The sequence below is a fragment of the Macaca mulatta genome, chromosome 17 (assembly GCF_049350105.2).
Source record: "Macaca mulatta isolate MMU2019108-1 chromosome 17, T2T-MMU8v2.0, whole genome shotgun sequence".
NCBI classification, from domain to species: domain Eukaryota; kingdom Metazoa; phylum Chordata; class Mammalia; order Primates; family Cercopithecidae; genus Macaca; species Macaca mulatta.
In genome coordinates this window covers 106,760,940-106,784,090 of record NC_133422.1, presented here as the reverse complement: position 1 = coordinate 106,784,090, position 23,151 = coordinate 106,760,940, and the positions used below count along the sequence as shown (strand labels likewise).

The following is a 23,151-nucleotide window of genomic DNA, read 5'->3' as shown; positions in this document are numbered from 1 at the left end:
CACCCAGGGAGCACTGGAGGAAGAGCTTCTTTGCGGGGGATAATGATTCCATTCCAATACGCTAATTTGAGGCATTTTTTAGGATACCTTGTGAGGCCATTAATTAGACTGGTCTTAAACTTAAGATAGATCTAGAGGTAAATGTTTTAGATGTCATCAGCCTGGATATGCTTGAAGTTGTGGAGTGGAATGCGGAAGGGGCATCAGTGAGTGGGAACTGCAGTCTCACAGGGTGGCATGGCTAGGAGGAAGATGGGGTTGGGGCGGGGGCCGTAGACCTGTCTGTCTCTGTCGTGGTGCACGATACCTTTTCAACTAACAGACCGCTTCGGAGCTGCCATATAGCATCTGAAAATTTAAAGATACACTTCGGAAGAGTTGGGCAAAATCAAAGTCAAAACTTCTAACGAAGTTAGATGCTTTGTTTGTTGGGAGGCTGTTTAAAATTCCCATATGGAGAAGGAAGTGGAGGCTGAAAATCACAGAGGAGGAACAGATGGATTCAGAGTAAGGGGTTCGGGTTAGCCTTTAAGGAGGGAGAGGTTAGCATGCTAGGAGGGAGAGGCGGGCTTGGAGTGACTGGGGGCACGAGGGATGCAGGCAGAGCTGAGGCCGAGACAGCGAAGCAGTGCAAACCTGGTGGAGCCAGGGCTGCGGGATGGTGAGGCTGGGAGTGAGGGAGAGAAGGGGAAGGCCCCAGGCAGCACTGGGATGGGCTGGAGTGGGATGTCAGGAGTTTAGGTGGCACTGAGCATTGCATGACAGTGTTGTTTGGTAGATGTGTTTGTTCTGTTTTGTGGCCATTCAGTAGCATTTTTATTTCCCAGTGTGACATTAAAGAATCTAGAACATTAATCAGAGAAATTGTACACTCAAGAAAATCAGAGATTCTGAAATAGAATTAGTGATTTAATCACTAATCACTGTGTATCTACTTTCAGATTGATTTGAAGCCAGAGAAAAAAATTTCTGGTTTCTTAATAGAGCAACAGTGAAATGTAGAAGATGTTAGCAAAAGCATATTCGTGCCACGAAAAACCGGCATGTTACTCAGATGCTGCTGGCTTGACTGACCCTGAAAAGAACTCTGGAGGAAGTCTCAGAAATGCAGGCGGAGCAGAGCAGCATAGCCCTGAGCGTTCATGGGACTGAGCTGCTTCTCTCATGCGCGGAGCACCCAGCAGGGGCTAGAAAATGGAGAATAGCCACAAAAAATTTTTATGCTTCTGTAACAAATCTAGAGTCCCTCAGAGAAAGTGCTGATAATAGCCGGCTTCGCATTTTTAGGTGAAGGTAAACTTTTAGGTGAAGTTTCACCTTTCATTTTTCGATGAAATCTACAGTTTTGTCAGTCGGCTTAAACCTTCTCTGAAAGAGGTCAGGATGGATAAGTATAACCTGGATAGTTGCTTGAAAAGGTAGAAAATAAAACAGATTGTACTCACTGTGCACAGGTGCACAGCTAAATGTTCGGGTCACACTGAGCGTGTACCTGGGAGGGGTCGATGGAGACGTCGATGTCAGGGTGAGACCTGCGAGTCGTGGCTTGTGACTTGTAGAATTCGTGACTTTGTTTCCCAATGAAAAGATCCACCAGTTCTGTGATGATATTAACATAAAAATACAAAAACCTTCCACAAGTGGTTTCTAAACTATTTCGTATAACTTTGCTGCACTGGAGAGAAATCAAATCACATCCGAGAAATATCTTGAGGACAAATCTATGTACGCTCTGTGCACCTGTAGAATGTTTTCAATACTCACCGTTCTCCAGGGAAGACTGGTGTAGATTTTCCGTTATAGTCCAGTGACTTCAGTGGGGGAAGACACAGTCCTCTCATTTGAGCTCTGCGTTAAAACCTAAAATTCAGTGCAAGTGGTATTTTCCTTAGAATCTTACTGAAACCATAACATGGCTGAACATCACTTAAAACAACACTTTATTATACCCCTTTACATTGAAAAGTAATTGTTGTTCGAGGGGTTTTGAGTATTATTCGATTAGAAATCTTAGACTCTATTTATAGTTTTAGTAGGGAAAAGTACACTTACAATTCTAGGATTTCAGATGAACCTCAAAGCTGAACCCTTTCTTCAGATACACATTGACCATATCTGTGGGTTGTAGATTCCTAATGGCAAGAAGGATACTTGGGGTATGTGGAGTGCACACTGTGCTGCAGGAACCTTGTGAGTACAGATGCCCGGCAGATATCCCGGGTCTGCAGGAGCCCTGTGAGTACAGATGCTGGGCAGATGTCACAGGTTTGCAGGAAGCCTCGTGAGTACAGATGCTGGGCAGATGTCACAGGTTTGCAGGAAGCCTCGTGAGTACAGATGCTGGGCAGATGTCACAGGTTTGCAGGAAGCCTCGTGAGTACAGATGCTGGGCAGATGTCACAGGTCTGAGGGCAGCTGGGTCTCTTTTGAGGGTGTTAGAGCTGAAAGTGCATCTCATGGCTGTGGACACTATAGTTCACTGTGTTTAACTGTCTGTGGGGCCATGTAAGGAGCGCTGAGGATTCTTTGCAGAGTTGTAAACTTCGTAAGTAAATCTTGTATATGCCTCTGATACATCAGTCATAGCCATTGGCAGGGGAGGCACTTGAGCCCTTGAGTGTGTGTGTTTCCTTGTGAGGCGCTGGGTGGCACATGGATATGGACGAGGGCCCTTTGGAGCTCCTGGTTGGTTGGGTTGCCTCCTCCCGCCTGTTCATTGCCTGAGGGACAGTGTGTCATCCCTCTCTTTAAAAAATGAATTTGCTCCTTCTGAAAGGTGCATTGTCTGAGTCTGCCATCAATGATCCCTAACTAAAAATTCTTCTGCCTCTTTGAAAGCAAGCTCTTTTTTTGTCTTTTGAAATTTATTTTTTTAAACATCTTTCTTACTGGCTGCCATCTATTTCATTTAGGTAGGTGCTGGTATATAATGTATATTAATGTCTGCTTTACACCTCTCTGGTTCTCCCTTACCTGAGCCCTCTGTGTTCGAGAATTCTAGCCCCGTCCCGAGGCCCAGGCACCAGGGAGGTGAGGAGTGTCCTCCTCTGCAGTGCGCCCTCCTCCTCTCCCCGGTGCACGGCGCGTCCCTGGAGACCGGGCACCAGGGTCAGGTGGTGATGCTGCCTGTTAGTGGAATCTGTGCTTTCGGACAGCGTTCATGCAATTCACATACATATTTCATGCTTGTGTAAGTTGATCATCTGTTTAAGGATTTACATTTTTATAAGGCTTAGAATTCTGTCTCCTCCTCTCCCACTTTTCTCTACTAACTGGGCTGTCAAGTGTTAAACCAAGACAGCAAAACTGCAAGGTGTCAGTTAATCTTCAACTTACAGAAAGAGTGTTTTTAAAAAGTTTGCATTGCCGTTGTTATTTTTACACACCTCTATAAAGAGGCTTAAGTCCCACTACTTCTTTCCTCTCTTGAGAAGAGGCAAGACTGACGTCTCACATAACTGCATGAGTAGCAAGTCTCGATCTCGTTATCGAGGTAACTCATTGAGGGCATTTGACGCAGTAACAAAACATGTCCAAGCTGACCTGTGCTACAAAGCCTTTTTGTAATCACCTCACTGATGGGCCTACCTCTGATTTGTAATCACCTCACTGATGGGCCTAGCTCTGATTTGAGCCATCACATACATTAGTGTAACAATATGCTGCCATAGTCTTTGAACAAAAAATTAAAAGTGCGAGCAGAGAACTGTGCTCTGTGGTGACCTTCCAGCCTGGTGATGGTTGTGTGATCTCCTAAAGGATAAAAGGAGAGTCTGAGCTCGTCCCTGACCTCCCTCGAGGCTCCTCTTTCTCACAGGCGGTAAGGCCACAGTCGGTTCCTTAAAGAAATGTCACCTTTATCTCCAAAGAGCAAGGGAATAGTAAATGTTTCACGCACAGCAGGCAGACTAATTGTAAAGCCATGAAGCAGAGCTTCTGTTTATTCAGTGCACTGCATTATTATAAAATAAATGTTTTGTATTTAATTTTTAAATACAATTATATTTTGTTTCATGTATTCCTTATTAGGCTCCTATTAGGTAAAGTAGTATAGTACTACTTGGTTAGATAGCTCAATTCTCGTTTAGTTTGAAATGTTCAGAAATTGGTCATGGAGAGGTTTTTTCCTGTTAAGGGGTCAAGAATTTAAATGACTGATTTTTTGTTTTCAGATAGCTTGCAGGTGGGTAAGGGAGAACAGCACGTTGTCGGTAAGTGTACCTGCAGTCACCTCTGACGTCAGCTCTTCCCTTGCAGAGTTCTCTGGGGTGCTGCACCAGTGTCATGTTTTGGCCTCTGAGATGGTCCATTTCATTCATCAGATGCAGTATTATATCACATTTGAGGTACACTTCAGTCACTGTGTTGATTTTAGTTTCAATAAGTCATGTCTTGGTATATGTATATGTGGTGTATATATATGTTTTACATGGTCTATATATATGTGGGTGTATATATGTGTCTGTGTGTTTATGTGTGTGTGTATATATATATATTTTTTTTTCTTTTTTTTTTTTGAGATGGAGTCTTTCTATTGCCTAGGCTGGAGTGCAATGGCGTGATCTCAGCTCACTGCAACCTCCGCCTCCTGGGTTCAAGCGATTCTCCAGCCTCAGACTCCTGAGTAGCTGGGATTACAGGCACCTACCATCACTCCCAGCTGATTTTTGTATTTTTAGTAGAGACAGGGTTTCGCCATGTTGGCCAGGCTGGTTTCGAACTCCTGATCTCAGGTGATCCGCCTGCCTCGGCCTCCCATACGTGGTATATATTTTGTGAGTGATGCTACACTAGGAAGAACATGAGCTTATCTAGCATCTTTAAATTGTTGTTTCCCAGGTGCTTGAATGTTCTTGGGATGAGCTTTGGAACAAAGTCCAACAGGCCCAGGATTTGGATCACATCATCGCTGCACACGAGGTGTTCTTAGACACCATCATCTCTCGCTGCCTGCTGGACGGTGACTCCAGGGTAAGACTCCGACCTGCTTAGAAACAAGAAACCAAAAGAATAATCTTCTTTTCTTGGGTTCTTGTCAAGTGAGGGAATCTTAGAAATCCCCTGATGCAGCCACTTTGGTAATAATTCACATAATTTTATTACAAGTTTAATGTTGAAGGTACAGTTTCTGAACAGAACTGGAACAGTAGTGCAGTAGTGCTGAAACAAGAATATACTCTAAACTAGATATAAAAATGGTAGAAAATAATAATGCCTTTTCATTTTCTAGATATAATGATATCCTATTGTGGTATTCAAAAGAGAAAACCATGAGTTTTGAGGTTAATATCTGAACAAAATAAGGAACACAATATAAGAACAAAACAGGCCAGGCACGGTGGCTCACGCTTGTCATCCCAGCACTTATTGGGAGGCCGAGGCGGGTGGATCACCTGAGGTCAGAAGTTCAAGACCAGCCTGGCCAACATGGTGAAACCCTGTCTCTATTAAAAATACGAAAACAGTAGCCGGGAGTGGTGGTGTGTGTCTGTAATCCCAGCTACTTGGGAGGCTAAGACAGGAGAATCACTGGAACCTGGGAGGCAGAGGTTGCAGTGAGCTGAGATCACGCCATTGCACTGCAGCCTGGGCAATAGAGTGAGACTCTGTCTCAAAAAAAAAAAAAAAAAAAAAGGAAACGAAACACATGGTAACATGTATGACATTTTTTGCAAACATTCTTTTCCTTTAGGGTCCATGTTCTGAAAGTTGCACGTTCCATGTGGCAAATCTTCTAGAGCTCTGCTTTTATCCTGAGGTCTGGGGCAAGAAGGAACCACATTGCTTTCACTTGAAGCAAATATATTGTGAAGTAGGGGGCAAATATCAAATGCATTTTTGACATGAACTCCGTGACTTCACAGACGTTTCCGGCTGGCGGAGGCTGCCTCCAGCTGGGCCTGCACTCTCCTCGGGGCCTGTCAGTGGAAAACACACCACTTCAGGGCCGTTACTTCATCTAAATTTTAGTATATGTAGGTTAACCAGCCATGAATTTCATTATTAAAGAACTATTATGTCAAAAAGTGGTTGAGATCAAAGCTGCTTCTATATGGAATGTTTTACATGTTTTTATAAATATGTGGAAATTTTGTCAGAAAAATAATTTAAAATACTTCGAGGATAATTAATAATTAAAGAAATATACATCTTGAGGTTTGAGGCCCTTGAAACCTCTATTACTAACCATGGTCTTGTTATTGGACTAAAACCACAGAAGGTTTCATGGTGACTGCCAGCCGTTGCCTCTCTGTATTCAGTAGATGCCGATGAGCATCGTCCGCACACGTTTAGGACGTCAGTGTAACAAATAGCTCTGTGTTCCTAGACTCGTGTACCATTGGCCAGCATGGCCTGTCTCACAGTGCAGTTGCATGGCAAGACAGACACAGGCTTTGTAGCCAGGTAGACCGAGGGTTGAGTTTCACTTCATAGCTTTTGACTCCAGTGTTCTGTTTTAAAGGCCGTGATCCTAGTCTCTTCAATAGATTTGTAAGAATTATATAATTCAAGTATAATGTTGACCATAGTGACTGGCAGATAGGTGTTAGTTGCTATTTTGTGCCTGGGTGTGTGTTTTACAGAGGTGTTTACAGTCACTAGATTTCATGCATTTCAGAAAATGTTTGAACTACTGAGGACTAGACCCATACTGGTATCAGTCCAATTGTGGCAAATAAGTAACACTCCACACAGCTGACAGATAATGTAGGAGATTTAGCCCGCCTACAGGTATGAACATTCTGTATAAGATAAATTGTCATAGCTTTTGCCCCTAGACAGTTTCCACTGATAAGAACCCTATCTGGGGGAGGAAAATCTTCCCATTTGTAGCACAGTGCTCTTGTGAAAGTGGGAAGTGGGGTGTTCGTGTGTGCGTTGCTCCCACCTGACGTCGTTGAAGAAGTCATGCCAGAGGCTTCATGATCGTTTCTGAACTTGCCTTTGCTGATGGCTTTACTCCTAATTTGATGATTTGTTTAAAATGAGGTTTTTGCTTTTTTTTTAATAGAAAGAAACCCAGTATGTAAAGCAGATTAAAACAATCCATTATTGACATAAGCAATTTTAAGTAGAACAGTTTTATTATGTCACTCACTAAGAAAACCAAGACAGTTCTGATACGTGTAATTTTGAAGCTGGAGTCTGTGCCTGTTTTTGTGGTTTTTGTTTGTGCATTGTTGAGAGAAATTGTGAATTGGTTACCACTGAGGTTGCCAAAGAACGGCCTCCTGAAGGTGCCCTGTGCAGACAGATTGCCAGCAAAGCCCTGCCTGGCAGCCTGAGCTTGAAGTCGATGTCAGTGGGTCACCTTGTAGATAGATTAACTCTTCCAAAGATAATAAATTATTCTTTATTAGACTACATAAAGAAACAAATTAGAGAAATCTTTACTAAAAACAACAGATTAATCCGTCTCTTTTATGTTGCTTGTTTAAGATCCTGTCAAAAGGACAGAACAGCTTCTAAGATGAGAACGTGTAAGATGGAAGATGTGTTTACCGCATTAATCATGTGGTGGTTTTATGTTAGGAACAGCATCCCTTGATCACATCCTTCTGTCATTTGCCAAATCAGTCCACATTGTTTTTGTTGCCATGTACTTTGGAGACCTGATTTTGCATAAGGGCATTGTAGTGAGTGAAAGAGAGCATGGGTTGTTCACTGCCCAATACCGAGTTCTCCTGCTTCCGTTTGTTCAAAAACCCAGTCAGCAAATACTCATTTCAGCTTTGTCTCGCTTGAGATCAGACGTTAGTTCAGCTCTGAATGGTGCTGCTGTGACTTAGCAAATGTATTTTGAACCAAAGCATTGCCAGCCTTTCATAACGGAAAATATTTTTGCCGAATATTAGTCCATTAGACAATGGGTGGTGAGAAGTGGCTTTGCAAATGTCTTCATTAACTGTAAAGTTGTGTTAAAAATAGAGTTAACTCAACTTCTTAGTTTCTCCCCAAATCGACTGTATTGTGTCTTCCCAACCACAGGCTTGGAACCTCTCCTGTTATCTCGGTTTCCTTTATGCTTCTCAAGTACAGTTGTGTCATTTTTCTCCTATAAACTTCTTGCAAATCTTTTGTTACATTATTGCTACATTTGAGAAATTTGGCTGGTCTGAAATGGTATTGATTTTATTACTTTGATCTCTAAGTTTTCTAGTCTAATATTTTCTTGGCGCATATTTTTTATAAATAAAACCAGTTTTGTTTCTTTCATTCCACACAGTCTGCCTTTGCTTCTTTTTTACGCTTCAGAGTGTTAGCTAGGCTGACTCTAAGCACAAAGGGAATCCCAGTCTTATTCCTGACATTAAAGTGATGCTTTGTTACTTCACCATTGGCTGTTTTGTTTGCAAAGACATTTGATAGGACCTTTGTCAAACTAAGAGGGTTCTGCCCTACTCCTAGTTTGCTTAGATGCTTTATTTAAATTATGAGTGGGTGTTGAATTTTATCACAGTTTTCTTCTGCACTATTGAAATTAATCCCCGCTCTGCCCTCAGACTGTTAGTGTGTTTTTTCAAACCTAAGATGGCAGAGGGTAGAGTTAACCTTTCTCTTCAGTCATAGCACACTGCCATCAGTGGTCCATGAAAAGCCTCTCATATTTTGTTAGGTTTAATTTTATCCTCTGCCCTGCCAATACTCCAATTCCACCCTCCTCTACCCCCTTCCCTGCTGTTTGCATCAGTTTTAATGTGTTTGCTCTATGGCCTTGGGTATATAGATGGTATTTTCTGTGGATACATTTTTAATTTATGTAAATGATTTTGTGCTGTAGATTTCATTGTGTCCTTCCATGCCACACTACGAGAAAGATTAATGAAGTACAGTAGTTGTTTACTGAAGATTACTGTATAGTAGTTATAAGCAATGAACGGGAGATCCCTGCTGTGACACTGATATTTGTTTAAAACATTAGGAGTTTTTTCCTCATATTAAGGTATCCTTTTATTCCTGGTATAAAATGTGATACACTTTTTAAAAACCTTGCTGAATTTGCTTTTTATATTTTACTAAGTACTTCCTTTCTCATATTTTTGATTACCTGCTTTTGCTATATCTAAAGAAAAATGGAGATGCTTTCCTATTCTTTTTTTTTCTTTTTTTGAGACGGAGTCTTGCTTGTCACCCAGGCTGGAGTGCAGTGGCATGATCTCGGCTTAGTGCAAGCTCCGCCTCCCGGGTTCATGCCATTCTCCTGCCTCAGCCTCCAGAGTAGCTGGGACTACAGGTGCCCACCACCATGCCCGGCTAATTTTTTGTATTTTTGGTAGAGACGGGGTTTCATCGTGTTAGCCAAGATGGTCTCGATCTCCTGACCACATGATCCGCCCACCTCAGCCTCCCAAAGTGCTGGGATTACAGGTGTGAACCACCGTGCCCGGCTCCTATTCGTTTTTAAGTCTTGGAATAGTTTTACTCATTACTACCTGCTATCTAGCTTTGAAATTTGGGCAGAACTTCATTTTTGTAAACTTGTGAGGACTGGAGATGATTTGCAGAGAGCTCCTGGCCCACCGTGGGACTTGGGCAGTCACACTTGCTCTTGTTACGGGTGCAGGTGCAGGACCGTCTTGTTTTGCTGGTGCCCAGCGCAGCACTGCTCAGCTGGAGGGTTCGGGATATGTGTGGCGAGGGAATGAATGAACAGCTAATGAGCACTCTGGGAATTTTAGTTGATATCTTTTATATCTTTTCACTAAATGTCAATGTTTTAAGAAACTTAGCTTGTTGAGGCTCTATTCATAAAACATTGTCATCTCTTTCAGGCACTCTTAAATCAACTTAGAGCTGTGTTTGATCAAATTATTGAACTTCAGAATGCTCAAGATGCAATATACAGAGCTGCTCTGGAAGAATTGCAGAGACGATTACAGTTTGAAGAGAAAAAGAAACAGCGTGAAATTGAGGTATGGCCTTTACACTTGTGAATTTATCTATTTGAATAATGAACTCCTTGCCACACACGATAATCACCAATGCCAACAAATAACTTACTTGCCAAAATTGTCAGACAGGTTGAGATGTGCCTATACTGCGTTTGAAGTCCCGAGAAATCACTGACAGTTGTAAAGAGAGAGGGGCCACCCTCACTGTCATCATCATCATCCTGTTTCACAAAATAAATAAAAACAGCAACATTCATGAGAGTCACAAGTCTCCTGCCTGTTTTTGTTACTAAGTGCCACAATGCCGACGTCACCTGTCTGAGTCTCCACAGCCGCCTCCACTCTGCATCGCTCTGGTGTTTGAAGCTTGTGGATCATGCACCATGCTGCATTTTGCAAACGTGTGCATCTACAGATGCTCCTCAACTTACAGCAGGCTTATGTCCCAATAAGCACCTTCTACATTGAAAGTGCATTTAATACAGATGGAGCATCCCTAATCTGAAACGTGAGAAGCTCCTAAACCTGAAACTTTTTCATCTCTGACATGACGTCACAAGTGGGAAATTACACACCTGACTCCTTTGCTTTCTGATGGCTTATTGCACGCAAACTTTGTTTCCTGCAGAAAATTATAAAAAATATATAAATTTACCTTCAGGCTACTATGTATTTAAGGTGTGTATGAAGCATGAATGAATTTCATGTGTAGACTTGCGTCCCCTCTCCAAGACATCTCATTGTGTATATACAAATACTGCAAAATCTGAAATTCAAAATACTTCTGGTCCCAGGCATTTCAGATAAAGGATACTCAACCTGTACCCCGATAAACCCATCGTTAAAGTAAAAAAAATCTTAAGTCACACGATCTTAAGTTGGAGACTGTATATGTGTGTTTATATACCTGTAATGTAAGTATATGTGTATATATAATATGTATAGGTATATATGTATGTGTATACGTGTGTGTGTGCATTGCATGTATGTGTGTTTACAGGTACATGCATGTGTGTGTGTGTGTACATGTATATGTACATGAACCAAATTTCTGTACTTAAACGGTTATTTTCAGATTTATTAAGCAAGTTTGGCTGTTTATGGGATTTCGTTTATTTTCTATGATCTGTATAATCTTTTACTTTTTCAAGATACAATCATGTGCCACATAACGTTTTGGTCAATGACAGACTGCATATATGACAGTGGTCCCATAAAATTATAATGCCATATTTTCACTGTACCTTTTCTACGTTTAGATATGTTAGATACACAAATACTTACCATTGTGTTACAGTTGCCTACAGCGTTTAGTACGGTCACACGCTGCCCAGGTTTGCAGCCTGGGAGCATAGGCTGTGCCATATAGCCAGGGTGTCGGCGGCTGCACCACTGAGGTTTGTGTAAGGCACTCAGTGATGTTCACACAGGGACAAAACCACCCAGCGATGCATTTCTCAGCATGTGTCTGTCTTTAAGGTCATATGACGGTACTAACTCGTGGGATCGTCAAAGACATTATTCAGTCAGTACAGTTCGGTTAGTTTTACTGTTGAGTGTTGTTTCCCTTAAAGCCTGTGTTAGAGGACCACATGTAGCTTAGAGAGTCCTCCACGGGGAGCACAAGTTATTTCTTTGGTGTATTTTGGAAACATTTGTATTGCTAAGGGCTCTCATTATTCAGAGCGGATTTCGGTAATTCTGGAGTGTTGTCGAGTTGGCACACAGAAGCTCCTGGACCTTGTCCAGGCAACCTTGTGGATAACTTAAAGTCAGACATACTCACGATTCTACCTAACTCTGTAACTTCCTGGCTTTGTGCCTTTGGGTGGCTCACCTCTCCAAGATGTCGTTTCCTTATCTGTAAAATGGGTGATAAGGAATATGACCTCACAGAGTCACTTACCTGTGTGTGATGATATATGACGCTTGTTTAGTAGGCACTCAATGGATGCTGGCCACTGCCATTTGTAAAACTGCCCGTGTGCCCCAGAGAAGCTTCCATTCTAGAGAATTACTAAACTGTCTAAAAGTCGACCAAAATCAATTCTTCGGATTTTAACCCTGTGCTAATAGCGCATCTGCCGGCCATGTGAGAGTGGAAGGTTCTCTTGGGCACTTAGCTGTCACAGTGAGTGGGACAGATGAGCAGGCCACGTCCACGCTGATTCGGGATATTCCATTCAGACTTCCTTAAGGATACAGGAAGAGACACAAAAGCTAAAACCGTATCCGAGAAGTTATTTAAGTTCAAAAGGCAAGATAATATTCAAAGCCATCATTTCGACCTGAGGTCCCCTGAAAGTTCTGAAGAGATCATGCCAGTCGCCTCCTGGAAAGGTGACAGAGCCCCGGGTGTGTGCTGGGACCGAAGCGGCGCCCGCCGGCTGCACCCCCGGTGCCGCCATGTTCTCCTTGTGCTGCCGTTGGGTGGGGGACTCCAAAGGGTCCTCCTCCTCCTCATGGCTCTTCTGTTTCTTTCCACTTTTCTTCTCACACACTATAAATATCAATTTATAGTGATTTTACAATACAAATGTAGGATTAAAGGACTTTTACTTTCATTTTTTATCAATGTATCTTCAATGTTGAAAACCTTGGTTTCTAACATGATCATACTTAATTATTTGCCGTCTTACGATAATGCATCCGTGCTTGCACCCATATATGTGACTGTCTCAGAATGAGAATCCCGATGCTGCCACTGATACGGGAACAGTATAGTTTTGAAAATAGTTTTACTTTTTTTGCAGTTTTTTTTTTTTGAGGGAAAAAATATTTCTTCTGTTATTCTAATAATTTTAAAAAATTTTTTGCTGAAATTTTTTCCACTAAATAGAAGCATTCAAATTCCATGTGGTAATGTCCTTGAAATAATTTGGCTCTCATAAAGGTCTTCCACCAACTCACTGCACGGTTAGGTTAAGTGGTTTCATTTTGGCTTTTAATTTTTAGGGATTGCTTTTACTTAACAAACAGGATTGAATATAGTTATCTAAGATAGTAACCTAATGCCAAAACAAAGCATCTGGGGAGTTTAGCTTTTGTTGCTCTCTGTGTCCTAGTCTCCCTTGTAAACAAGGATTGGGAAATCCACAGTATTATCACACTGATAGATCAAAACGATAATGTGTTACAAGTTTCAGCTTATTCCAAGCATAGAACCCTCCCTGTTATTATTCTAATAAAAATATTGTAATTCATGCTTATAAACTAAAGTGGAAAAATTATATGATCATCTCAATAGATGGAGAAAATCATTTAATACCAAGTAAAACCCAATAAAAAGGTTTGCATGAATAATCTTATAATAAAACATCATACTTGGGGTGAAATATTGGAAGCACATCCCTGAATGAGACACACATGCTCCTGCACTGATGCTCCCAGCCAGGGCTGCGAGCTGAGAGGAAGTACAGAGAGAAGGAAAGAAAGCTGGCATTTTGTTGTTGTTGTTACAAAAGTCTGTGGTTGTGTAAAATGTCTCTTGCCATGTACAAAAATCAAATCGAAATGGATTAAAGACTTAAATCTAAGACCTCACATTGTGGAACTACTAAAGGCAAACATTGGGGGAAACTAGGACATTGGTCTGGGCAAAGATTTCTTGAGTAATACTCTACGAGCAACGGCAAAAATGGACAAATGGGGTCACATCAAGTTAACAAGCTTCTGCACCCAAAGGAAGCAATCAACAAAGTGAAGAGGCAGCCCAGACAAAGGGAGAAAATATCTGCAAACTACCCATTGGCGAGGGATTGATAACCAGAATATATAAGGAGCTCAAACAGCTTAACTGGAAAAAATCTAGTAATTCAGTTAAAAAATGGGCAAAGGATCTGAATGGACGTTTCTTGAAAGAAGACATGCAAATGGCAAACAGGCATCTGAAAAGATGCTCAACATCATGGATTATCAGAGATATGCAGATCAAAACTACAGTGTGCTATCATCTCACCCCAGTTAAAATGGCTTTTATCCAGAAGTCAGGCAAGAACAAATGCTGACGAGGATGTGAAGTAAAGGGAACCCTCGCACACTGCTGAGGGGACGGGAATTAGTCCAGCCACCGTGGACATAAGTTTATAGTCGAGCACATGGATGTCCTTAAGTTACAGAATAAGATCACAGTAGTTAAAAGAGTGGTGTGGGCTCAAGGAAAGACAAGTAAGTGGAACAGGGTAAGGGCCAGAAGCCCACAGGAAGACTTTACTCTGTGGCACGTGGCGCTGAGAGCCGTGGGGCCTGGGCCTAATTAGGCAGCATTGGCTAATTTTAAGCAGCTCAAAATATACTATTTTACTCTACTAAGTTTAGATGTTTAATGTTAAAATTTTAAAGGCATACACCAACAAATGTTGGTCAGGATGTGAGACAACTCTTCTGCTGCTGGTTCTGGATAAACTGGAATAACCACTTTGCAATACTGTTAGGCAGTGACCAGTGCTGAACTCAGGACTACTCTGACCCAGCATTCTCTCTCCTAGGTGTAGTGCCCAACAGAAGTGCGTCTCAGGCACACCAGGCCCCATTCCCACAGCCAGGGTGTCTCAGGCACACCAGGCCCCGTTCCCATAGCTAGAGCGTCTCAGGCACACCAGGCCCCGTTCCCATAGCTAGTGCGTCTCAGGCACACCAGGCCCCGTTCCCATAGCTAGGGTGTCTCAGGCACACCAGGCCCCATTCCTGTAGCTAGAGTATCTCAGACACACCAGGCCCAGTTCCCATAGCTAGGGTGTCTCAGGCACACCAGGCCCCATTTCTGTAGCTAGAGTATCTCAGGCACACCAGGCCCCGTTCCCATAGTCAGGGGCGTGTCAAGCACACCAGGCCCCATTCCCGTAGCTAGAGTGTCTCAGGCACACCAGGCCCCGTTCCCATAGCCAGGGCGTCTCAGGCACACCAGGCCCCATTCCCGTAGCTAGAGCGTCTCAGGCACACCAGGCCCCTTTCCCATAGCCAGGGCTTCTCCGGGAGGAGAGGTGGTGATTGGAAGGGGCCACAGGAACATCTGGGTGCTGAGTTGCCCTTGCTCTGCATCTGCATGGGGGTGACCTGGGCATATTCATCTTGTGATAACTTATTAAGCTGTTCACGTATGAGTTTTTACACTTTTTAATGTGTGTTATATTACAGTAAAATAGTAAATTTCAAAAATTTGTTTAAAGAAATAAAAGAGGTTGGTGAGGAAAAGATGGAAAGTAAGTACTGTTATTTCTTTATCTTTTGTAACCAAGCATCAAAAGATACTGTTTAAAGCTCATAAATGAAGTAAAACAGGTATACCTGTGTTAAAAGATGTTAGAGATATGAATAGAATGTTTTCTAAAATCAGATGGCAAAAGGAAGGAGGACAATAATTATTATTGCCCAGATTAGAATATTGATACCATCCGAAGAAAAAGATGGAATGTCTTATGAAGTATAGGTAAAAAGGTAACCACTGGGACACAGTGTCACTGCCTGGCTATTAGAAGAAGCACAGGTGATATGGTAGAAGATTACCACCCTCAAACTGGAAAGCGCAGTATCAATATGAAGACAGAACTAAGAGCAGATGTACGTCACGTCGATCAGGGGACTTGGGTTCAAAGCTGCTCAGTAGAGATGGTGTTTGCTTGATGGCCCCGGTGGGGGTGCTGGATGGCTGGTAGCTGAGGGCTGAAGGTCATTATCTGGGCAGACCTACAAACTGGGAAGTTCTGGCCGGGCGCGGTGACTCACGCCTGTAATCCCAGCTCTTAGGGAGGCAGAGGTGGGAGGATCGCTTGAGCCCAGGAGTTGGAGACCTGCCTGGGCAATATAGCAAGACCCTGTTTTCCACAAAAAGGCGGGAGAGGGAAGAAGACAAATTGGGAAGTTGTGGCGTAGAACAGAGTGATGTAGACAGTTCAGAAAGAAAACAGTGGACATGAACAAGGCACATAAAGCAAATTAAATTCTTCAAAGCAAAGCAGGTTGTGGTTCAGAGCACAGAACAGTGAACACGGCAGGAAGGGCGCGTTGGAGTGGTGGGAGGAGCAGGGCACAGTGAGGACCACGCAGAGCAGGCAGTAAACACGGCAGGAAGGGCGCGATGCAGTGATGGGAGGAGCAGGGCACAGTGAGGACCATGCAGAGCACAAAACAGTAAACAGCAGGAAGGGCGCGTTGGAGTGATGGGAGGAGCAGGGCACAGTGAGGACCATGCAGAGCACAAAACAGTAAACACGGCAGGAAGGGCGCGTTGGAGTGATGGGAGGAGCAGGGCACAGTGAGGACCACGCAGAGCAGGCAGTAAACACGGCAGGAAGGGCGCGATGCAGTGATGGGAGGAGCAGGGCACAGTGAGGACCATGCAGAGCACAAAACAGTAAACACGGCAGGAAGGGCGCGATGCAGTGATGGGAGGAGCAGGGCACAGTGAGGACCACGCAGAGCAGGCAGTAAACACGGCAGGAAGGGCGCGATGCAGTGATGGGAGGAGCAGGGCACAGTGAGGACCACGCAGAGCAGGCAGTAAACACGGCAGGAAGGGCGCGTTGGAGTGGTGGGAGGAGCAGGGCACAGTGAGGACCACGCAGAGCAGGCAGTAAACACGGCAGGAAGGGCGCGATGCAGTGATGGGAGGAGCAGGGCACAGTGAGGACCACGCAGAGCAGGCAGTAAACACGGCAGGAAGGGCGCGTTGGAGTGATGGGAGGAGCAGGGCACAGTGAGGACCACGCAGAGCAGGCTCCCTGCAAGGCCCAGGTCACGCCGTATCAGTACTCACTTAGAAAACCACCAGCAAACAAGGAGAAATGGGTCAAAACACATGGATATTAGACAAATAATCAGTTTCTTACAGACTATGGAAGATAAAATGCACATAAATAAGAAAATATGAAAATTCATAACTGCCTATATTAATAAATTGGAGAGAATGAAAGTAAATAAACATCCCACTCAAAAAGTTGGAAAAGCAGGAATGAAACCTAAAGAAGAAGCCAAAGGACATAATTAGTAAAGATGAAAGTGAAAATTAGTGAATCAGAAAATAAGTTAATAAAGTCCAAGAGCTGGGCCTTTTTGGGGTCCAAGGAGTGGAGGGAAATTAAGCCATGAAGGAATCTGAGAGGTAGTGGGAGGAGAAGGCACAAACTTACAAAACAAGTGAAAAGAACATACTCTTTTGCTCAGCTCTGTGGAAAAAATCTACTTGAAGGAAATCATTTTCCATAGGTTTCCGAAATTGGCCCCATGAGAGAAGGGAAATTGTAAGCGGGACAAATACTAAAGAAGAAACAAAGCCGTTGAAGGGCTCCCACCAAAAAGCGTCAGGTCAGCCGTGCTGAGAAAGCCTCCCAAACGCACCAGTGGTCAGCTTTGTGCTCTGTGAATTGTTCCAAGTCAGAAAAGGAGAGTTTCTAACTTGTGTAGGAAGCATCACGAGGCTGATGCCCTATCTGAGAAAAAACAAATCTGGGTTATAAATATTGATGGAGAAATTTCACATAAAATATAATTGAAAAATGGCTAGCAGAATTTAAAAGCGTAATTTATGAAGACTAGGATTTATTTCAGGAATGCGTAGGTTTGGGAAATCCAGTAGTATAATTCACCGTATTTGACAAGCGAATTAAATCATGGCTGGGAGCGGTGGCTCCTGCCTGTAATCCCTGCACTTTGGGTGGCCGAGGCGGGCAGATCACCTGAGGTCAGGAGTTCGAGACAAGCCTGGTCAACATGGTGAAACCCTGTCTCTACTAAAAATACAAAATTAGCCGGGCACGGTGGTTCATGCCTATAATCCCAGCTACTCGGGATATAGGCAGTAGCTGTTGAGGCAGAAGAATCACTTGAACCCAGGAGGCTGAGGTTGCAGTGAGCCGAGGTCACGCCATTGCATTCCAGCCTGGGAGAGTGAAACTCCACCTCAAAAAAAGAAAAAAAAAAAAAATCCTATATATGCTATCTGAGAAGACATTTAGTCAAATTCATCATTGATTGAAATGATCTTAAAAATAGAAATAAATGGGTATATCTCCAGTACTGAAAAATACATCATGGTTAGGGAACTAGAAGCATTCTCATTAAAGTCAAGATCATAGTTTAAAGGGTGCGGACACTTTGAGCCAGCTGGTTCCACTTTCACACATACTGTCTTTGTTGTATAAAAACGTGTACAGCACAAGGGAAGGATAGAAGGCTGTTTACATCACACTAAATGAGATGAACGATATACATTGTTACACGTTATACAATGTGATATTAAAAACAACAGAGGCAGTTCTCTGTGCTCAAATGTGTTCATATGAAATATTTTCAAGATACATTGTTAACTGGAAAAAGTAAACTGGAGAGCAGTCTGGCATCAGAAAATTATTGTGAAAGTATTGAACGGTACAGAGAGGCATAAAAAGCAGACACCTCCCGCTCCTCACATACCTGTTTTCAGCCCTACTCTGTAACCTGTTTTCCATCGTGATTTTACTTACGTTTGGTACTTTTGATGCTCCAGGGCCAGTGGGGAGTGACGGCAGCAGAGGAAGAGGAGGAAAATAAGAGGATTGGAGAATTTAAAGAATCTATACCGAAAATGTGCTCACAGTTGCGAATATTGACCCATTTCTACCAGGTGTGTATGAGGAGTGGCTCTTCACACCACTCTGCCCATGTTCTGTTCCTGACACTTGCTTTCACAGTGACGAGAGCTGAGTCAGCCCTGTCAGTCTGGCACTTACTTGTGTAGGTTTGAGTAGCACCCGTGGTGGACCCTGTGACCCTCTGGGGGACTCAGGTATACCTGGGCTCCGGGCATTGCCATTGTGCCGCCAATGAGAACCCTGGTCAAAGGGTGGCCCCTGTGCTCCCCCGTGGTGGGTGCGGGGACCCGGGGTTAGCTCCTGTGCTCCCCCGTGGTGGGTGCGGGGACCCGGGGGTAGCTCCTGTGCTCCCCCGTGGTGGGTGTGGGGACTTGGGGGTGGCCCCTGCACTCCTCTGGTGGGATGTGGGGACCCAGGGGTAGCCCCTGCGCTCCCCCGTGGTGGGGTGTGGGGACCCGGGGGTGGCCCCTGTGCTCCCCCGTGGTGGGGTGTGGGGATCTGGGGGTGGCCCCTGCGCTCCCCTGTGGTGGGTGTGGGGACCTGGGGTGGCCCCTGCGCTCCCCTGTGGTGGGGTGTGCGGACCTGGGAGTGGCCCCTGCGCTCCCCCGTGGTGGGGTGTGGGGACCCGGGGGTGGCCCCTGCTCTCCCCCGTGGTGGGGTGTGGGGACCCGGGGGTGGCCCCTGTGCTCCCCCGTGGTGGGGTGTGGGGACCCGGGGGTAGCTGCTGTGCTCCCCTGTGATGGGTGTGGGGACCTGGGGTGGCCCCTGTGCTCCCCCATGGTGGGGTGGCCCTGGCGCTTCCCTGTGGTGGGATGTGGGGACCCAGGGGTAGCTCCTGTGCTCCCCCGTGGTGGGTGTGGGGACCTGCAGGCGTCTCTGCAGCCTTCACTTGGGCTTTTCTGTGACTCCCAATGGGGACTGTCCCTGAGGCAGCTGCCCAGCCTGGGTGAGGGGCCGGGCAGCCAGCAGACGTTGTATAGACCCCAGAAGGCCGGGGACGGCTGCTCTGCACGTCTGTACCTCTGCTTTTGCCTTCATGTATGGGTCCAGTTTCTCATTTCTTCCATTTCTCAGTGTGATCTTAGAAGTAGAGATGAAGAGATTTCATGAAAAATATTTGTTTAGTCGCTGATCAGTAGTTGTGGAGCATCAGTCCTCCAGCTCTCCGACATCGTGCGTTTGTGTGCTGGTGCCTTCATGTGGTTCAGAATTGAAAGTGAGACCTCACTCGCTCCGTTCTGTGGCATCTAGTTTGTTTCCCAGGTCCTCATATCTTTTTTTTTTTTTTTGAGACCAAGTCTCGCTCTGTCACCCAGGCTGTAGTGCAGTGGTGTGATCTTGGCTCACTGCAACCCCCACCTGGTGGGTTCAAACAATTCTACTGCCTCAGCCTCCCGAGTAGCTGGGATTACAAGCATGCACCACCACACCCAGCTAATTGTTATATTTCTAGTAGAGACAGGGTTTCACCATGTTGGCCCGACTGGTCTTGAACTCCTGACCTCAAGTGATCCACCTGCCTCAGCCTCCCAAAGTGCTGGGATTACAGGCATGAGCCACCATGCCCGGCCCTCATACTTTTTAAATATTCATTTTTCTTCAAGATAACTAAGAAGGAACATTGTCCCTTTTACAAGTGGTCTTACTCTGGCCTTGGCCTACTTTTTGCATTCTTGTTGAAGTTTCATAAAAGGGGATAGTGACTGGCAGTCATGCTCTGTGCACAGGCATCCCTATTGAATGGTGTTTGGACACGATGCCTTCTTGAACTCATGTTATTTGTACAGTATGTATTCCTGTTTCTTAAAAATGGGCACCTACTGGTTAGGTCCATACAACTCACTGACATCAGGCAGACAAATCCTTTGTGTGGCTACAAGGGAGCAGCGTGGAATTGTGAAGATTTGTCTGTGCTTATTTCTGAGAGAGACAACGATGTTCTTGTTCATGGTTCCACATTTTCCTGAGGGCGTTAATACATTTTTAAAAAGTAATTTTAATCACCGTAATCCCAGTTTTGCTCAAATTACAGTCTTAAATCTGAATGGTAATGATTTACAAAGAAGATTCTTTTCTGTAACAGCAGAAGCCTGTCTCTGCTCTCTGTGGTGGTGCCGGAGACAGCAGGGTGTTACTGCCATTGACTGGGAAAGAACATCCAGTCTCAAACCTGTGAAGAAATATTCTTAGATTTCCTTTTAGTCAGTTTCACAGATCGTTGTATTTCGATTTCATCACATCATCACAAAACAGGAAGTCACTGTCTATATTTTGGCAATATAACTTCTTAGGAGTGTTCTCCCCTCACCTAAAAAGGCAGTGATTCACACACACACACACACACACACACAGTGTTTGCCTGATCAGAGGTGAAGTTACTTTATCAACACACTAGAGCCTGTGCCCAGACCTGCCTGTGAGTTTCGGCATTCGTGTTTCTGACCAGAAGCTGGGAAGGGGCAGCGATAGCTGGTGAAGACTTGGGTGGGGCTTGGTGAGGGCACGGTGCCTCAGTGACTTTTTCTCTGCAGATGAGGCCTTTCCAGGCCAGTAGCTCTTGAACAGATCAGCACCCCGTGGCATGGAGCAGGCTCCGGCACTGGGCAGGCATGGGCCTGTACTCAGTACGCAAGTCTTTCAGCCTGAAATAGAAGCAGCCGGTCCTTTCGTCTAATCAGAGTTAGGGGAAACTTCTGTCACATCTTTACAAACGCCCTTCAGTAACAGGATGGTAGTGACACCAGTGCCCATGAAGAGGGCGGCTGCAGCCTCACGTACAGCAGCTAGACCCACAGACCCGACCGATGCTCTCCATTTGTTCTCCAGCGAGGGCTCTAGGACGAAATCCTCTTTTGTGAGTCATGTGAAAGATGAACTGTGTGGCACTGAGTTCTGCATTCAAAATGAAAAGAATAGAATGTTCTAACATCTGTTACTTTGCCGTTTTGCTTATTCTCGTGGAACTTAAGAACAAAGTGAAAAAACCTATTGGTTAGTTGTTTTCAAATAAAATGTATTCTTCACTAATTTGTCCTTGTGAAAGGGCGCCTGTTCCTAATGCAGGTGCACTGGCCATGTGCACTCCAGGGTCCCAGCAGCTCTCGCTCCCTGGACACCTGCCCTGGTGGGCATTTACTAAGGGCCTGTTGATCTGGAAGGAAAAACAGACCCAACCCAAAGGGGATTAAGGTCTGGGGAATACATTTGTGGGTCGTTCTTTCCTGAAACAATATTTCACTCCTTTTGCTTCTTTTCAGGGTATCGTGCAGCAGTTTTTGGTGTTACTGACGACCAGCTCTGATGAAAGTCTTCGGTTTCTTAGCTTCAGGCTGGACTTCAATGAGCATTACAAAGCCAGGGAGCCCAGGCTCCGCGTGTCTCTGGGTACCAGGGGGCGGCGCAGCTCCCACACGTGAAGCTCGCGGTCCTCGCAGGGAGCTGCAGATGATGTTCGTTGCACCGCTAGACACGAAATTCCCATTGACGTCCTCCAGGACCTGCACGCTGCGGGTGTCCTGCCCTTCTGCCCACGAGTGCGCCATGTTTCAGCGGAGCGGCGTGCGGGAGAAGCCACGCGTGTTTCTCACGTCGGAGTCGAATGCATTTGTAAATCACTAAGTCAAGTAGGCTGGCTGCCCTGTTCACATTTGTCTCTAAAAGTCTTCATCGCTAAAAGATACCATAATTTGCTGAGGCTTCTTAAGCTTTCTATGTTATACTTTATATTTGTCACTTTAAAAAATCCATTTCTTTTAGAAAAAATTAGGGTGATAGCATATTCATTAGTTAAGATGGTAACGTCATTACTATTTTTTTAACATCCTCTTTAGAGGTAATTTTTGTTAACATAACCAAAAATTAAATTGAAACAAAATGTCCCAACTAAGAACATATATAGAGCATTTTATTTTTTTTGAGTGTTGTAAAATATTAGCCTCTGTGAGATCCTTTGTATCTTAATGCATTACCTTTACACATATTTATTCTTATTTTCTCTCCTTCCAGAGTTTACATTTTTATATTTAATTTACTATTTCAGATTTTTAAAATAGTATAGAAAAAAGTAGGAGTGATAGAGAACAAAAATACTGTTACACAGTGCAACCCAAATACCGTGAATGCGTCAGCTAAAGCAGCGTGTACATAGGAATGATGAGAAAAAGTTAATGGAGTATTTTATTTTCAAAGTCCCTGATAAGCATTGGAAAGAAATCGACATGGATAATGAAGATTTCCTTTTTCCTTGCCTATTTTTTCATTGTAAATATTTATATACTACTGACCAAGATGTTGGGGTGGGGGGGATTGTTTTTTGTAAAAATGTCATTATCAGGTCACATAAATCTGCCTTTATGTTGCATAAGTGAAAATTTAGAAATTAAAAGCAATTATCTTTCAGATGCATTCGTTATTTCTTGAATAGTTAAGGAAGGGACAGTTTACTTGCTGGATTTGAGGGTTGATAGGATTTGATTTAATATACTACAGCATATGAATTATTTAATAAACGAAACCAGGAAATTAGACTTTGCATGACTTTCGGTGTAGAAGCGAAGGCAGTGCCACCAGTCAGGCCTCAGGAGCTTCACACCTCGGACTCCTTTAGGTGTGAATTCCATTTAAAACTGAAGGGGCTGTCAGGAATCTTGGCCATGCAGAAATGAATCCATGGCGAAGGCCGGAAATTCAAT

The 23,151-nt window shown here is 44.2% G+C and overlaps 1 protein-coding gene across 3 annotated transcripts in view; it reads left to right on the top strand.

Annotated features, from left to right (window-relative positions):
* The window catches only part of TUBGCP3 (tubulin gamma complex component 3), a 98,962-nt gene extending 76,104 nt beyond the window's left edge, over positions 1-22,858 (top strand). The window contains exons 18-22 of one of the 3 annotated variants that reach the window (XM_028837343.2): positions 4,258-4,346; positions 4,840-4,971; positions 9,774-9,914; positions 18,376-18,492; positions 21,718-22,858. In XM_028837343.2, the coding sequence (XP_028693176.1) occupies positions 4,258-4,346; positions 4,840-4,971; positions 9,774-9,914; positions 18,376-18,492; positions 21,718-21,876 (638 nt within the window). In that variant the 3' untranslated portion in view covers positions 21,877-22,858. Of the gene's footprint in view, positions 1-4,257; positions 4,347-4,839; positions 4,972-9,773; positions 9,915-10,018; positions 10,155-18,375; positions 18,493-21,717 lie in introns of those variants that run through there. The other 2 variants (XM_028837344.2, XM_028837345.2) reach the window with 2 other exon arrangements.
* The last annotated feature ends 293 nt before the right edge of the window (positions 22,859-23,151 follow it).